This window comes from Lethenteron reissneri, chromosome 26 (genome assembly GCF_015708825.2).
Source record: "Lethenteron reissneri isolate LAM-NWPU_2019-01 chromosome 26, ASM1570882v1, whole genome shotgun sequence".
Classification (NCBI taxonomy): domain Eukaryota; kingdom Metazoa; phylum Chordata; class Hyperoartia; order Petromyzontiformes; family Petromyzontidae; genus Lethenteron; species Lethenteron reissneri.
Genome location: NC_083804.1, coordinates 8,703,422 through 8,721,964, shown reverse-complemented (window position 1 = coordinate 8,721,964; position 18,543 = coordinate 8,703,422). Strand labels below are relative to the sequence as shown.

Sequence of the window (18,543 nt, the reverse complement as noted above, 5' to 3'; positions counted from 1 at the left end):
GTGCAGTGTCCACCACGTGCAGTGTCCACCACGTTGCAGTGTCCACCATAGTCAGTGTCCACCACTCAGTGTCCACCACGTGGAGTGTCCACCACGTGCAGTGTCCACCACTCAGTGTCCACCACGGGGAGTCAAGAACTGACGTGTCTGAATACAGTACTTTGATTGAACATCTTCAAGTGATCTCATAGTGTATCTCGGCTGCGTCATTTACAGTATCACCGATGTGTCTGCCTGAACCACTATTTGCATTTCAACTCCCAGGTCTCCAAATGTTGCACATTTTTGGGTTATCACCACGGTTCCAAAACAGGGCTCGAAATCAATTATATCTCCTTCAATAAATAACCTGTCGGTTCCTTTAACATTCTATACATCACTTCCACCAAACCGCCCAATATGCAACCCAATAATGTATTGATCGCAATTCCTTCAACCACGAATGCATACCAACCATGCGTCTATGAAATTGATCACTTTATTTTCCTAACTCAGTCATCAAACCATATATTAATTCACCAATTCACCCACCCTTCCATGCTATGTATTAGCTATCCATCAATAATTAACTCACTCACTCAAATCCATGAATTAATTCATTATAAACTCACTCATCCACCCATTCATTCACCCAACCACGTGGATAAGACGCTGCCAACCGATCATTCGTGTACCGCATTCGTCAACACATTCACCCGATATTTCTGCCTTACTTGACGCAATACACAACATTTGCATATTTGAAAACACCCCCCTACCCCCAAAACATTAATTATTTATATGTACACATTGGAAACGAGATTAAACCAATACTTACGATATTTTAAACGTAGGTTTTTAAATTGTACCGTGACCACCACCACTCAATCGGCGTCGTGACGAAACTGCTTGCGTCGAAACGGGCGGCTTGTCGCCCCCGTGTGTTGCAAAGCCGCTTTCGCGGCAACTCCGCAACGCGTTAATCACTAATTGTTTATATTTTATTAATATTTAACGTTCACTTCCCTCACGTTTGAGGAAAATACCCTCATCGCTATTGTTACTGTCGTCACCGCGGCTCTTATCCGCGTGTTTTTTTTATTATTTCATGCGCCGTGACCGAAAGGCAGGCAGGGCCCTCTTTCTTTGCCTTCACCGCCTGAAGCGAACGCGAAGTTCTGCCGAGCTGCGGCGATTAATGAATGAGCGCTATTTAATTAAGAGTTGGATTGCTCGGCTTAATTGGTCGCGTCGGTTGTTTTATTGGGGGGATGAGCGGATTTTAACTTGAATCGATATGTCCCGATCACTCAGGTACGTGAGCGGCAGTGTCTCTGTGAGCTCGGTGTTCATTCATAATAAGAGGTTGTTTTGGGGTTAGATCGCGTAAACGTATAAATGTGTCGTTAAAACCCTCCACCACCCGACACAGCCAACTAGTAAGGGTTGTCACGTAAACAGAACGTGCCAATTCGTCACTGGTACAACACTAGTGTGTAGTGTATAGTAGTGTAATGTATAGTAGTGTATAGTGTAGTGTATAGTAGTGTAATGTATAGTAGTGTAATGTATAGTAGTGTATAGTGTAGTGTATAGTAGTGTATAGTAGTGTAATGTAGTGTATAGTGTAGTGTATAGTAGTGTATAGTATAATGTATAGTAGTGTATAGTATAATGTATAGTAGTGTAGTGTATAGTAGTGTATGGTATAGTAGTGTAGTGTATGGTATAGAGTAGTGTAGTGTAATGTAGTGTATAATGTAGTGTATAGTAGTGTAGTGTGTGGTATAGTAGTGTAGTGTATAGTGTAGTATACTAGTACAGCACACCGGTGTGTTGGAGAGCCAAGCCACAACATTTACCATCTGAGTCCGACGTTTCGCCAGTAAATACAACCAGCTATGTGGAGAAGTCCACCTGTTTCGTTCCTTACAGAGAGGCGTAGATGTGGTGACCACGCTTGTGTTAATTGATTTGCACTGTTAATTAATTGACACTTAACTCTTTGGCACTGTTAATTAACACTTAATCGATTGGCACTGTTATTTCATTGCCACTGTAACTTGATTAATTGCCGCTGATTATTGATTCACTGGCACGGTTAATTGATTTACAACGTGAATCGCTTTTTTGACACTGTTAATGAACAGTGCATTCATTGGCAACTTTTAGTAGATGTATACACGGCTCGCCTACATTATTGGCACGGTGTAATGTTCATCGATCGTCCTTAATTCATTACGCATGAACGTTGAACTTCTTTCGCTCCGTACGTCGTCAACCGTGCTCATCGATTGGTTTGGTGCATCGATGTTGATTGACCGATGGTGGCCAAACGCTGCGTCACGTTGACTGATCAATCGATGATATTGGTGCGTCGGATCAGTTGGGAGAGTTGTTGGTGGGCTCCGTGTTATGTTCATCGATTATGACGAGTTTCAATGCGGCGTCAATGTCATTGATTGGCAACTTGCTTCGCATTGTGTCATTGTAATTCAGTGGCCACAGGTGTTCTGGCAGTACAGCAAGTAGGCTCGTGAATTCCGTGTACGTAATAACGCGAGTTATTCCTGAATTAATCTTGAATTGTGTTTTTTTTATCCCAATGATTGTTGCAGAATCAAGAAAGCAGTTGATTACACTCAGCCTAAGGACTTTGAAGACGATGGTGAGTAGAATGTGGGATATCTATTTATACATGATGTTTATGGGCAGATGACGTGATGGACAGTAGTGATGGTTATGATTATTATATTGTTATTATGGTCCATTGACTCATTCGCTTATTTAAATAATGAAAAGTCAAATTTCATTGTCAATGTTAAATAACATCAGATCCATCCACAAGGGAGCTACCGTGGTGCAATGGTGAGCACGATTGGCTTGCAATCCATAAGCCGCTGGTTCAATGTGGCAAGTTTTTTAAATCCCCTGAGGACCTCTCTTCCACCCAGCAGGGTAAATGAGTCTACCGCGCTTGATCGCGTGTGGTCGAGGAAAGTGTGGGCACTTTTCCACCTCTACCAATGTGTCTGACCAGCATGGAAGAGTCGGCCATTTACTGTTTACAGCTCCTTGTGGAGGCCCTTTCCACCAGCAAGTGATTGTAAGGTTGCACCTTTACCTTTTGTATGTTGTGTGCACGTTTGTATGTTGAACTTCTTTCGCATCGTACGTAGCCAACCTTGCTAATCGGAGGTGCGCACAAGGGTATGGTGCCACAGTTTGTACGTTCACACGTGCCAGTCAATGCATTCATCACTAAAATCCCACTGTAAACAATTGCCAGATCCTAACTTTCATAACCGCGATTTGATTCTGAAAATGGTTATCGGTTTAACAACCCTGCGATGTGCACGCATCAATGTGTCTGTGTGCGTGTGTGTTACATCACCACAGACGATGATTTCTCATCGGCCTCTCTTCCGCCAAGCAAAAGATCTCGGGTGGTGACCAATTCTGACGATGGAGATGGCGACAAGGCAAAGAGAAAGCCTGAAAAGAGGGCCTTGAGCGGAACCAAGAAGTCCAGTCAAGACACGGCCTTGAACACAGCAGCAAAAACAGCAAGAGACGAAAGGTAATAAGAACAGTGAAACTAATAAATGAACGACATGCTTACAAGACATTTCAAAGAGTACATTATAATTGTCCCGTTACATCATGTCATGAGATAAAAATTTAACCCGTAAAAACAAAGTTTTTCACTCTAAATCCTTTATATGCGTGGCGGCTAGAGTCCTCTCGTCCTCTGGCTTGAGATGGCTGCCACCTATGGGTAAGATGATTGTCTGCCAGCATTAAGCAATTGGTAATTAAATATTAAAAAAATGTTCCCTAAACAGTGTAAAATTTTAGAAAATTTTTTTTATGAAAATTAATTGTCACGCACAACGAGTCTGTGTGGAAAATGTCAGCTCGATTGGATCACGGGAAGTGGGTTAAAAAACGACCGAAAGATTTGCACGGTCGTAAGCAAGCAAGCAAGCAAGCGAACTTAATATAAAGGATTTAAAGACATGTCCCTTTGGAACGCTCACCAGGCGGAGTGCATCGCCTCGTCATTTTTTCCAATTCAGCGTTTTTTGGATTGTATATGTTATATCTCATGGGTTCGTAGTTGCTTCCTATAGTCACTAGTAGCCACTACATTCACTACAATGGTAACAAAAGAACAGATTCTTCAGCCGAATTTCAATCCTAAATCATGACAATTCATTCATCCATCAGGAGGGCAATTCCTTCCATACATAGTTTGGATTCCCTCCTTCCACCTGCTCCATCATGTTAAGTAGCAACCTCTTATTTATAACATTATTGCACTGCCCACACCAACCTATGTGCATTGTCGTCGTTTGCAATCGCACTTTACGCCACTCTGCGCAGACCATCCCTGGATGAGCGTCTCTTTGAGAGGGACCTCAAGAAGGTCCTTGCCCTCGCTGGTGATCAGACGGAAATCGCGGTGTCTTCGCGGGAGAGTTCACAGGAAGCCATGGGCAGTGCCAACGTCAACACTGACGACGCAGCCGGTATGAGATTCTGGCTTTCTGTATGTTTACAGGTGTGTGTGGACATGCATAGTGCTCACTGCCAACACCAGTAACGATTATATGAACCAGTCCAGGGCCTCTCCTAGGTCGACTGAGCCGCAAATGAGTACCTGGTGCAAATCCAGGCATGGTGCTGGCCATCTACCCCCACGTGTGCTGTGTCAACCTTCATAGGTCCTCGCTAACAGCAGTTGCCACAATAGCCTGTGAATGGCTATACGGGGAATCTGTGTTTGTACGATGGCGAGATGTTTAACTACCTTTCCTGGTACACAGGATGTCGTGGGTTCGATCCCGACACTGATGCCTGTATATTTGGAGTTTGCATGTTCTCCCCGTGGTCACGTGGATTTTTCTCCGGGTCCTCCGGTTTTCCCCTCCACATTTAAAATCAACATGCATATTTGACTGCTATACATTTCCACGTGATAATAAGCCACTTGCTTGAGCTATCATTTGTGATAACGAAGTAGCTTCTGAAGAATAGATAAAAAGCTCAGTGGGCCTTACCTGATAAAAAAAAAAATTGTTTAGTTTACGTGGCCGTGCAAGGCCACTTATGATGCTGATTTGTTGCCCTCTGTGCAAACCAAACAGGTCTGTATCTTCTGCACCAAATTCTCCTGCTGGCTTTTTCCTAAATTGTCTTCTTTATTTGTTTTTATAGTCGAGATACTTCATGTCTAAATGCAACCACATTTTAAGATGTGGGATGAAGTAGTCAGTTAGTTAAGGATCCGCACAACCGTTACATCAAACAGCTCTTACCTTGCAGTTACACACGTAGGCTGTGTACTCTGGGATGTATCTTGTGATGCTGCAGCATCATTAGTGAGAAAAATTATACACTATGGGGACCTCATTTGCCAGTAAAAATATGATAATTGGTTCTTTACCCTTCTATCTGGCAACAAAACTGACACCTTTTTGCAAGGAGTCATGTTTGCATAGACCGCAATACCTGCAGTCATAATACAAACAAAAGAACATAACTCTGATAATGTGAACTTCAAGGACAGTGCACATTATCAGAGTTATGTTCTTTTGTTTGTATTATGACTGCAGGTATTGCGGTCTATGCAAACATGACTCCTTGCAAAAAGGTGTCAGTTTTGTTGCCAGATAGAAGGGTAAAGAACCAATTATCATATTTTTACTGGCAAATGAGGTCCCCATAGTGTAGATGCTTGCCCCGAGCTCTCATACTCTGATGGTGCATTGTCCTTGAGTTGTGCGCCTTTTGGCGTCATCTGGTCCAACCCATATGAGACTAGGCTCGAAGGAAAGCTGTCTCGGGTGTGGACCAATCAACTTCAAGGACAGTGCACATTATCAGAGTTATGTTCTTTTGTTTGTATTATGACTGCAGGTATTGCGGTCTATGCAAACATGACTCCTTGCAAAAAGGTGTCAGTTTTGTTGCCAGATAGAAGGGTAAAGAACCAATTATCGAGAAAAATTATTTTAAGTTGACTTTGCAGCACTTACTATCGTACTATGCCTGATGTACATATTATGTTTCTGATATTTTTTTTTAAAAGTAATATTTGCCAAACATTCAATATGTGCCATGACCACATTGGAATACGTGGTTTTATTTTGAGTTGGAAAGTAATTCTTATCGATCAGAAATATGAAACTACAGTGACCACAATGCAATGACCACAACCTTTTTATATGTATTTGTTCCTCCGAATTATATTCCCGATCGCGTCACGCCGCACCAGACGACGAGACGGGCGAGTCCTCCGAGTCTGCTGGGGAGTCGGACAGCGATGACAGCAACTACAAGAAGCCCGTCAGGAGGTCCAAGGCACCCAGGTCCACTGCTGCAGCCACCGCCGCGGACAGGAGAGGGACCAAAGCAGCCGTGGCCAGGGGCAGCAGAATAAAGGGCGCGGCACGTGGAGCCAGGGCGGATGTTGGGCCAGATCCTGCACCTCGACAATCACCGAAACGCAGCCCCCCGCCTGTCCTCAATAAAGCCGGTGTCACAGCTCGTGCCACGGCATCGCGTAAACCCAAGTGGGTTCCTCCAGGTAAGGAAAAAGCATCGGACCACAACTGGCACAAGCACACGTGTTTCTAACTCGCATTTCTTTCACGTTTTCCCACGATGAAACCATCCATGAATGTGCCTGATCTCCCCTGGGTCTAGGAAGCTCAGTAGGAGTTTGAGCCTGCTTAGTCCCTTGATAAGTGATGACCACCAGAGCTTTCCAGGTGATGTAGGTGTGAGACTGCGAGATGGTCTGGACGTGGCAGTGCTGAGTGTTATTACCTCATATGCGAGACTCACGACGGAGCGGAAACACTAGGGCGTACACTGCGGAGATGGAGCGAGGATATCGGAGTGTGTGCTAGATTCATTGTTGTGTGAGCGTGAGGGATGGTGACAGCTTGGGGAGGCCTTCATCTAGCAGTGGATAGAGAATGTCTGATGATACGTACGATATGCTAATGGTGCAGACAAAACTCTTTAAAGGAGGCAGAAAACACAAAAAGAGATGCAAAAATAGAATATATTTTCGAATCGAATTGTGACTCCAAATAAAGACATGATTCTAATTACTTTGGAGGAGTCAATGGTCACTTGGCAACTACATATGTGTAATCCTCAAGAGTAAATAGAATTTTTTGTTTTTAAACCCCCGATAGCTTGCAGTCCTTTGATTATCCACTCATGGACGAAGGCTTCTCCATGCCACGGCAAAAATAATGATGACTTAAAAAATATTAAACGTGAGTTAGCATGTGTTACTCTCCTAGCCTAACCCCAACAACACCCTTTAACCACCCGTCATGCGATCAAAATATTTCACATCTGAATTTCCTTTTCTGCTCAATTACAGCTCCAGCGAGTAAAAACAATGGCCTGTCACCGGGCACAACAAACCAATCGCCAGGTCCGACCTTGCGTCTTGGCCTCTCGAAACGAGCCAAGCTGACGCCACTCCACCCCGGCTCTACGTGAAACTGCCACGGACCAACACGGCCCGCCACAGCCGCCAGCCACTGACTCTTTCCACATGCCATGGACTGTCCCACAGTCAACATCTAAGCCATTCCACTTGCCACGGTCTGCGACTGAGCCATTCCAAATACCAATCACTGCCACAGTCTGCCACTGAACCATGGCCTTGTCTGGGACAACCACTGACCCATTCAACTGCCAAGGGCTACTACCACTGACAGCCCAAGTGCAACTCAACTTGCCATTACTCAACATATACAAGACCCGCCATGCCTCACTAGGTATGGTCTGCTATAAGCTAACCTGACTTGCCACGAGTGCACACTGCCATACAAGCTACCGTAGAGATTGCCACAGCCCGCTGTGAGGTGACTGCTACCTGCCTGCAGCGACGGCCTAAAACGTGGCTTCTAGACTGACTTGAACCACCGCCGAAGTCAACTTCACCTGCCATGGCTTTTCCCTGGCTGCCCTGACCGGCCATAGCTGAAATCTGAGGCACGGTTTAATAGTGAAAGCCCTTTATTCCATTTTAATAGCACGGCTTTTTTTAGCACGTGGTTGAAAATCATCTGAATAACTTAGTTTTAATGATTTTTGTTAGAGTCTGTAGAGCAGTTTAGTACTGAATTTTGCATACTGTTATATACCACGAGTATTTTGTGTAAACTTTGACGCAAGACTGGTTATAATTACGTATGACGTCGCAAGATATTGCCTGGACTCTCACTCGGTTTCAGGAAACTAGAAATGTTTTCATCCTGGGCTCGCTGCACAACTCTCAACCCATTGTCCTGAAATTTAAAGATGTGACCCAAAACTCAAACGGCTGTTATCTTGCAGCTACATACCGATATTGTGTTCCCAGGACACGCAGCCTAGGGATGCGTCTGAAAGAGAAGAGCTACAGATTTTCCTCGCAATATGCGGGTTCGGTTTGTGCGAATTTGCGCTGTATATTTATCCCCAAAATTCGTTATATGCGGTTTCACGGCTATGCGGTCGGACGTGGGAAACATTGTGTGCGTGTACTGTACACGCTACTCGGCAGGCAGCTGTATTCTTGTGCGGTTTCGCTTTGTATTCCCTTTTTTTGGTACGCATCTACTACTACCGCATAAATCTAGGAAAACCTGTCCTTGTTATGTTTTGCTTGCATCTAGAAGGGTTTAGGGGTCTGGATGCAATGTGGCTTCGTGCTCCTTTACCACAAGACATTCCAAATGCCTGCCCTCAGAAATACAATCCACGTTTTAATATACAGTGTTACCTCGGTATACGCCATTAATTTGTTCCAGAAGGTAGGACTTATACCGAAAATGACGTATACCAAATGAATTTTTTCCGTAAGAAATAAAGGGAAAGTAAATAATCCATTCCAGAGTATAAGAAATAATATTTTATATGGCATATTATACATTAATGGGGTTGTATAAAATAATTTAGACACTACTTATTACTAAAATGCATACGTAAATTAAAATAAATGCATGAATCAAAATACATTTAAATAAAATGTAACATCACTTTACCTTGCTTAGAGGAGTTGATAGCCTACGAGGATGGTGGTGAGTAAGGGGAGGAGACGTGAACGGGGTCTACGCGGGTACGCGGTGACTCGTCCCGACCCATACAAGGTCTAGCAAGCGCGTCGTATCCCAAGCAAGACGTCGTATCCCAAGACATTTTTTTCTCAAAACACGACGTATACCAAATTCGACGTATTCCAAAGTGGTCGTATACCGAGGTATGACTGTATACACAAATAAGATTAGTGCAGCAGCAACAGGTAACGGTTTTAATTTGCATTTTCATAGAGAAGACCGGTCAGTGTATAAAGCTGGACTGTACAGGGGCCCTTAGATGTGGACATTTAATGTATCTTTTATAAGACATTGCATGAGAATACTGTATTATTATGTCAGTCTATATAAAGCAATTCGGTTGATTTAAAAAGAACGGTTTTTAATATGCTTTGTGAGTGAAAAAGACAAATCTCGACGTCAGTGGCCTTCATGAATAAGAATGGCCTCAAACGGTTGTTGTGATGGTAGTCAAGGCAGCCGTGGCTGTGAGACCTTGCTAATGCTTTACCTATGGTGAGAGGCCTCTCCCTGGAGCTGATACGTTGCACTGTGTGCTGGGCATGTAAATTGTTCCATCGATTGACATCGATTAGGGTTACCTACATCGATTTCGGCATCTTAAAAATGTCTTAACTGTTTACGTAAATTACCTGCAAATCATATACTCGTGGAATTTTTGTCTAATGGAACAAGCAAGATGTGACGGAATACAAAATACGAAACAGGAAATATAATAAATGAGTATTCAAGAGACAAATACAAATGTATTGAATCATAACACTGGTCAACACACTTTTTCTGGCAAAAAACGGTTTTAAGGTAATTTTGGGATGCTGATTCCAAATCTGCATCAGTTTTTGTCTATCACATCAGGTTTTTGAAATATCAAATATTGCATTTTTAATAAAAACTGCAGAAGAAAAATATTAAATAAATGTGGATATCTACATAAAATGATATTATAAACACACTATCCTAAAAATACAGCACCATATTTTAACACTAAAGCAGTCACTGACTCGCAACAACTTGCAATCATAAGTGAGTTAATTTCGGGTAAAATCAATGAAAATGGGGTATGCCGATAGCATAGAATGAGATGTGATAGAGCAAATCTGAGATCAGATTTGGAATCAGCACCCTGAAATTAGTCTAAAACAGTGTAACCAGTGTAATCATAGCTCGAATCCTGACAATTCATTAAATGACTGGCAAGGTGAATCGAACTTGATACATACACACAAACACATACTGGATTACCGCTCCGTTTTCGGCTTGGGAACTGCTGCGTAACCGGGCGTGTGAGTGCACGCACAATTACTGTCGTGCCCGCGAAAGAAGCTGTTTGCATAGTTGCGTGATTTTGTTTTCTTCGTCGTACCCATTTGCTGTGAAGCGTGTGCCAAATTGGCTACTAAAGCCACGTTTGCAGAGTTCACCATGGAAACGACAAACTAATCAAAACTGTCATTTTGTTGTTGCGTGGCATGAAGGATGAGAATCCACGATCGCTCGCCAGTGTTTCGTCAGGCTTGGCCGCGTGTTGCTCGGCGTGATGTCCGATGTTTCGCTGCACGTGGTACAACCCGAAAACGATCGAGAGAGCCACACAGCAGCATAACCGCGACAACCTCCATTGCTCCTCCCGCACTACTGCACAAAAAGTGTGCAAGCATGGGCATAAAATTGTCTTCTGATAACACAAAAGAGAGTAATGTTTCCAAGTGGTATTTATTTAAGTTGTGGCAACCTTGTTAACTCCGTTATAATCGTACTTGTAATCCACCTAATTGCGTCATAATTTATTTACCCGAGGCAGCCTCAACGAATCTTAAAGTGTTTGTTTTTGGAGGATTCCTACTTTGCAAGGTTTTGCTATTTCATGAATATTTTTCGTCACGTGTGGAAGACGTTAACAGCTTAAAGTATCGTCGTTTTCACACGCTGTTATGATCCAATGACCAATGGTGTTGCGCATATCTATGCTGGGAAGTCCATGTCGCTCTGAAATTCCACATTCCCATGGCAGTGCAGTGCGAATGATAACAGAGCCCTTCTAAATCGTCACGTGCAGCCTCTATGCCTGAATTGTACTTGCAAATCATCCAATGGCATGTCAAATATTAACTTGACCGCTGACTGTATGTTGACTGTACGGTTTCCTCTGTACTGCGACTACATCTTAAAACGCTGTACACACAACGCGAACGTGTACGTAGTGGGAACATGAGACAGATATGGTTGTTTAGGCTGTGTTCAGAGAGAATGGGAGATAGAGGAGACGTCAGGGAAGAGAGGGTAGAAGGCACTTCATTGGGGAGTCATAGACAGAAGAGAAGAGGGTGGCATTCAGTCTGCCACCTGAACGCTTAAATATTACCAAAGCAGAAAAGTATAAATTCGTCATGTTCTGGATACTTCTGCATCATTTATACGTTTGGGTCCCAGTATTCGCAGACTCCTCAATGTTCATAGACCCGGTGCCGTTTTCCGAACAGGCCACACCGTGCTGTCTGTGCAGTTAAATAAATGCCGCTTGGGAAATATTGGTCAGTCAGCTGGACGACTTGACAGACTAAACTTAGTTAATGTACTGTATTATCGATTGTGTGAACATCTTTTAAAGCATGTTTTATTGTCAAAGAATATATTAAATTACACATGCATCTTGTAATGAAGAAGAGGTATTTGTGAATAAAACGTGTTTATTGGCGTTGTTGAGTGTTTAGTAATTCATATCGCTTGTGGCGGTCAAATGCATCTGTGCGTATGCAGTTATATTCATGCAACCCGCATGTCCAGCCACCGCAAGACTCAAATTCAGCTAAGCTCAACAAATGTCCCCGAACTATTGAGCCCATCCAGCAAGTCACCTGTCGCGTGGTGTCACGCTATAAAAATGTGAACGAACATCTTTTTTTGCTTCTACTACACGTGGAGTGACGGGTTTACCTTGTTTACGTCTACACGTGTGCGCTCGTCACCTTTCGACTTTGCGTTCAGAGAGAAACCCCCCCCACCGCTGCCATCGGTCAAAAACGTCAGCAGTGACGCTCAGCAGTGACGCTCAGCGCAACGAATGGCCTTGGGGGGCCCTCTCGGGAGGCACATGGCCATACGACAACATTCAGCCTCCCGAGCCATTGGTGAGAAATTCTACCCCTCCCGACGGTGGAAAAGCCAGACCTTCGTTGGCTATGGGCAACGACTTGTAACAATGATAGCAATGCCCGTTCGTTTTACCCAGGATAGGCTGACGGAGTCTCAAGAATCTTTTTTTTTTAACGAGGGTCTTGCTAACAATTTGGATGTTTGGCCAATCTCCGTATCAAATCGGTCGATCCATGGCATGCATCGTTCCACCCGTAAAAATGTGCGGCAAGGTTTCACCAGCCTGCAATGACAAACGTGGGTGAAGTATGGCGAAATTACCCACACACACACCACCTCATGCTCTGCACAGCGTAGGGAAACCCTCACGCAGCAGCGGATTTACAAACGGGCCACCTTGGCAAATGGGCAAGGTGTAACACAGACACATATCTCCTGCCCCCCCCCACCCCGTAACATCTGAAACAGACTGTTGAAGCAAGTGCTGTAGGCCGGCACGGCACTACGAGGGGGTGTGTGGCTTAACAACCACGCCCGGCCGCCTTTGTCTCCCCAGTGTTGATGTTTACACATTTAAGACGGGATTCAACCTAAGGTGGTTCGGTCAGGACCGCTTCGGATATATTCATCAACGATGCTGGTGGCCGTGGGCGAGGGAATCGAACTCTGGTCGCCGGGTTCGTTGGCGCAGTGTCGATCACCCCCAAAGCAACTGGGTGAAGGGGTCGGCTCTTGAAAGTGACTGCTTTGTGAACTTATCAATTAAGGACGACCCTCTCGTGTTCACCATTCACAAACAAAAGCACATGCTCTTCTTGTTATTTTCTGTTTTTCGATCTCCCCTGGGTCTATGATTATAACGACGACGACGCATCATCATTACAAGCAACACCGATCGTTGCGGCTCACGACTTTACGTCGCTGGGGACAACAAGAGTTTGTGGTCAAAGGTGAGGACCGCCACCCCTTTCCTCACCGGAGAGAGAGGCTATAATGTCCAAAGTCGTAAAAACCTCCGTCTATAAACCGAGTTTCGCACGGGGCAATGTCCTCCAACCTTTGCTACACGGCAGACAGCAAGTCCGGCCCCTTTAGAAGTGCTGCCTGCTTGCTGCTGCTGCTGAGGCTGATGGTGGTGGTGGATTGGGCTTTCGCATGATTCTCTCTTGCTTTCTCATCTGCCAGGAGATGCTCAAAGAAAAACCCAACGCCCAACGAGACTCTGCGACGCGTCACGCGTGTGACACACCCAGGTGACACAGGTGTGTGCATATATAGACCGGAGAGGCTGGCAAGCTGCTTCAGTATCGCCCGTGAACAAAACAAATCGCTGCCTCTGTTTAAGCGTGGCAGAAAATAAGAAGTATTTCTAAATATATACACACACTGCAAACTGTAGGGTTAAGATGTCTCTCAATCAACTTGACCAAGGCTTTGGGAAAACTACGCTCTTTGCTGGCAGGTGAGTCCTCACTTCGTCGAACAAGTTTTACACTTAATCAGTTCTGGAATTCAATATTTTTTTGGTGAAACAAAGTTATACGGAGGTTAAGGCGCAGCCCTGCAATTGCTTCCTCGGGCCACTGCTGGTGGAAGAAGGGCCTCCTCCACTTGACAAGAGCTCGAGTCTAGAGAGGAGGGATGTTTGGCCTACTCTTCCACGATTTACCCGACCGCACGTGACCCGCCGATTGGCTGCGATGTACCGGTTTACACTGCTGGGCGGATAGATGCCATGAGATGTAATGAGCATCTTCATCAACGCGAATGGCTTTGTTTGGTGTCACTCAGGCTTAAGTATAATGACGACGAGTGTAATTCATGCTGTAGAGTAAAGCTCGCGTCTGTCTGCACGGCAACGTCTCAATAAATGCCATAGGCTTTATCAGGTGACACACTGTACCGCACTGTTAATGGAGAGAAAAAAACGTAACCCAAAGCAATCGTAAATTGATAGTATTTTGTTTGTCATTAACGAAGCTTCAAACTCACGTGGGGCAACAACCCGTTTATCAAGCCTTCTCGCTTGCACCGTCTCCCCGTGTGCAGCGTCTATCTCGTTTGTGCGTTCTCGTTTGTATTGTCTGTCTCGTTTGTATTGTCTGTCTCGTTTGTATTGTCTGACTCGTTTGTATTGTCTGACTCGTTTGTATTGTCTGACTCGTTTGTATTGTCTGTCTCGTTTGTATTGCCTTTCTCGTTTGTATTGTCTCGTTTGTATTGCCTCGTTTGTATTGTCTCTCTCGTTTGTATTGTCTCGTTTGTATTGTCTTTCTCGTTTGTATTGTCTCGTTTGTATTGTCTTTCTCGTTTGTATTGTCTCGTTTGTATTATGTCTCGTTTGTATTATGTCTCGTTTGTATTATGTCTCGTTTGTATTGTCTGTCTCGTTTGTATTGTCTCGTTTGTATTATGTCTCGTTTGCGTTGTCTGTCTCGTTTATGCTCTCTATCCTTTCTTCTGTATCGGACTTTTCCCATCTCATGCGTTCCATTCACCGAGATAACACATTTGCATTTCCTTGCATATAAATCGCGCGGCGTGACACGCGGCACTCACTTTGTGAGTAACGCAAATGATGACAATCGATGGCCGTACCCTGTGCACAATAATGACAGAACGACATTGTACTCCAGTCTAATCGATTGTTACTGCGTAGTCGGTGAAACCTTGCCCTTTGGTGGCCCCTGCTGGTATTGCTTCAGATGCTGAGAACGAGCCACAGAGGAAAAGGATGCGTGTGAGATGTTTTTTTCTCTCTCGAGAAGTGTGTGTAAACACACAAATACGGGTCCTCAGAATTCCAGTTGGAATGCATCTAAGTGGAAACTTTTCATGACTTTCCCATTCACGATGGAGGCTGGTTGTAATTACCGGCGAAACGTCGTACTCGAATTGTAAATGTTGTGGATTTACTCGCCAACACACCGGCGTGTTGAACTAGTAACGAATTGGCATGTCTTTTTTACATGACAAACCTTACTAATTGGCTGTGTCGGGTGGTGGTGGGTTTAACGACACATTTATATTTACGGGATCTCACCCAAAAATCCTCTTATGGATAATATTGGTCGCGAAAGCCGACGTGTTCAACTTTCCAATTCAAGTTTCCTTAAAAAGGTGAAGGAAGACCCTTGCACGAGGTTATCTGCGGCATTGGGATGCTTGGGCAATTAACTAGAATTACTTGGCCAATACCACCTTCATACATAGAGGACTGCAGAGCTTGGGGGAGTAAGGGAAAACTTGGTGCCTGGCTGCTGCCTCTCCCGCTTGCCTGCGGCTCCTCCTTGCGCCTCTTGAGTCGTCCTCTTTCTCTCTGCAAGAGCGAGCAAATACTGTGAGGTCAATTACAAGTTCAAATCGTTCGTATGATTTCATACCATTAGCATCCGTTATGTATATTCGTCAACCCTTATTCTTTCCTTATTTTCTCTCCATTACCTCTCCCCTCCCTCTCTCCCCAGGTCCTTGACGTCGACGGGAGATGACGAGCCGAGTTCCTCGGAGTCTCCGCACCTGAGTCTGATAGCCTTGCTCCTGCGGGGGCTGGGAGATGACTTTTACAAAGAGTGCAAGCTAAGGAGGTGAGATGCGGTGGCATTTATGTATCTACACACATCCACACTGCATTGTAACGGGGGCCTCTGAATCAGAATCTTTATTTAGACTGGAAGAATCCGATGAGCTATGCAGCTCTTTTTCACAGATGTCCAGTTGGGGCGGATCAGAAAGTTACCAAAGAACCAATACGAAAACGATAGGAGTGCAAAGGACATGAAAACTAAGCAAGTCACTAAATGAAAATAATAAATAAAACACTAAAGTACAAATTGCATAAGCATATCAATTCCTGTAAAATTTTCAAGACCAAATGCAATCTTGGCCAAGGTAGCAAAACAAAACAGTCCCAGATTACACCAAGACAACACAAAGTCCCTCAGTAAAATAAAAATCTTAACTATCGATACATGGGTAAGGATGAAAGTTACAAATGACATTTGCAAATCCGGGCCTGGCTAAGGTGCGATGTCGTGGCATTAAGACACGATGTATACATCCACATTGTATGTAGAACGCGGGCCTAACTTGTGCACGACTCTTTCCCCCGCTAGGACGTGTGGTGTCAGGGCTGCCCCATGTGTCCCATGTTCCGTGATTTCCCAAGGGACGCTCCTGCTGCTGCCCTCCTCTTGCAACCGGATTCTGCAGGTAAAACGTCACCTGGGTTCCCATCGTCCTGCAACCTACACCAAACCATAAAACGATGTATAGTTCGATTTAAAGCTTAGCGTGACTGCAGGGATTCATCTTCTTGGTTCTTTCGGTAAAGTCACGTAGAAGGAAAATAATAAAATAATAAAAATAAAACAATAAAATAATTCTCACGACGTTTCGGCCACAACGCAAGCAGCCGTCTTCAGGTGAAGACCAGGTCTGTCGAGAAGGCAGAGTCTGATGTATATTCTTGGTTCTTTCGGTAAAGTCACGTAGAAGGGAAATAATAAAAAGTATATTTATATTATTTTATTATTTCCCTTATACGTGACTTTACCGAAAGAACCAAGAATATAAAAAAACATAAAACGATGGTCAAGCCCATCAGAGCTCAGACGGAGGTTTCATCCTTGTTAGTTTTTTGGACGGGTGGTGACCATCACCGGGGCTTGCCAAAGTGTTTTTTTCGTTGCGCTGTGAGGTTGTGGCCTTCGGATGGCAGTGCCGAGCGGTAGGTTTTCTCCGGGTTCCCCAGTTCCCTACGACATGAAGCCAAACTCACATTCATGGAATTGGCCAAACGTCCTAATGCAATCATCACCAGCCATCAACATGGTATTGGGACTCGGTGAGGCTTTCGTGAATAAACAAATAACATCAATTATTATTAATGGAGACAACATGGTACATATTCCCTTTACAACTCTTCAGTAAGCATCTATTAAGGCCATCACGATGTGGTGGGTGGGGGTGAGCCGGAGAGAGAGGGGGAGCGTTACATCGTCAAGACGGCGAGTTATCGGCGTTAACTCTCGCTCACTCAATTGGACATCTTTGCCACCCTCTTCATTCCAGTCGCTGTTCAGCTGGGCGGTGGGAGACTACACGGCGGCACCGCTCTTCGACTGGAGGCCAAAGAAATGATGGCGGCTGTCGGCGGCGTAGCGTGTGGTTGGCACGGGCTCCTGGTGCAAGGAACGACAATGGGGCATCCCGTGCAATATTCCGCCCCACTCTTTGCAGCCTGGCGCCTGGGTCTGAGCGCAGTTGCACCGCCTGCACACTCGACGGCGACGCCACCGGACGGCATTATGATTCATTCGAAGACGGCAGATGAACGACGACAACTTCAACTACCTATTAATGTTATATTTGTTTCGCCCCATTTTTGCCTCCAACAATTGCGTTGCCCTCTGCATCATGTGTTGACGAAATGAAGAGGTTGACATTTGGAACTTTCGCAATGAGCAGTGTGAGATCAGTGTGATGTCGCCGTGCGCCAAGGAAAATCCACCGCAAGACGATGTCACACGTGACACCTCCTTGTGGATGTCCTGAAGCGGGTTGGAAGGTCTCACGGCACCCCGAGGGTGCCCTAGGACTCATTGGTACTGCCCTGGCTGCCCTGGGGCTCGTTTGTTGTTAGTGCTTGGCATGAGGTTCGCTCCCCCCCCCCACCCCACCCAACTGTGATTAATTTCATGTCGGACAAGTATCTTGAGATGTCATGATATAGATGCTATATTTAAATTGTTTGAGCATTTTATTTATGAACTAAGTACCGTATTTATTGATTTGCACATTACGTTAAGCATGTAATAATTCGTTCTACCTCGTCACGATAAGAGGTCATGATTCGATTGAAAAATCGCTATTTAAGTAGCATCAAGACAAAGCTGCGTGACATTTTTGTGTTTTCTTCCAGAATGTTCATCAGCTAAACGCAGACGAAAGATAAACATTAAAATATAAAAAAAAAATTGAAAACTTCATATATTTTTGCACGTGTTTATTTCGTACAAAGATTACAAAGAAATGATGAACAAAGCACTGGTTAGAGAAACAATAGCAATAATACATTGTCTATATCTGAACACAGTCTACACGCGTTTTACACTCGCACACATCGGAAGCCTGTGACTACAAACATTAACAATGATGGAATGTATTGTACCAAGTAATGCACACTCAAGCCATAATGCCTAAGCTTGAAGTTGATGCTTGCTGGCACCCGTGGAAAGCACACGCGTGGGTTGAGTCCGTGGGAGGGCCCGATATTCATGAATTGTGTAAAAAAAAGTAGAGGGTGTTTTTTGCCGATTTTTTTTTGTTTGCTGCAAAA

The 18,543-nt window shown here is 44.5% G+C and overlaps 1 protein-coding gene across 4 annotated transcripts; it reads left to right on the top strand.

The window, feature by feature from the left end:
- The first annotated feature begins 910 nt into the window (after nt 1-910).
- Nucleotides 911-18,170, top strand: RAD51AP1 (RAD51 associated protein 1). Of its 4 annotated transcripts, XR_009755739.1 has the most exons (10): nt 911-1,293; nt 2,598-2,647; nt 3,379-3,559; nt 4,366-4,511; nt 6,260-6,571; nt 7,385-13,153; nt 13,389-13,465; nt 15,671-15,790; nt 16,319-16,415; nt 17,277-18,169. XR_009755739.1 is itself a non-coding variant. In XM_061560025.1 (6 exons), exons 1-6 carry the CDS (start codon nt 1,277-1,279, stop codon nt 7,504-7,506), a joined length of 828 nt encoding a protein of 275 aa, XP_061416009.1. In that variant the 5' UTR covers nt 911-1,276; the 3' UTR covers nt 7,507-14,440. The 4 variants fall into 4 exon arrangements, 1 of the variants encoding a protein (XP_061416009.1); XR_009755737.1 differs by having other exon boundaries at nt 7,385-13,465; nt 17,277-18,170; XR_009755738.1 differs by having other exon boundaries at nt 7,385-13,665; nt 17,277-18,170.
- Nucleotides 18,171-18,543: the final 373 nt, after the last annotated feature.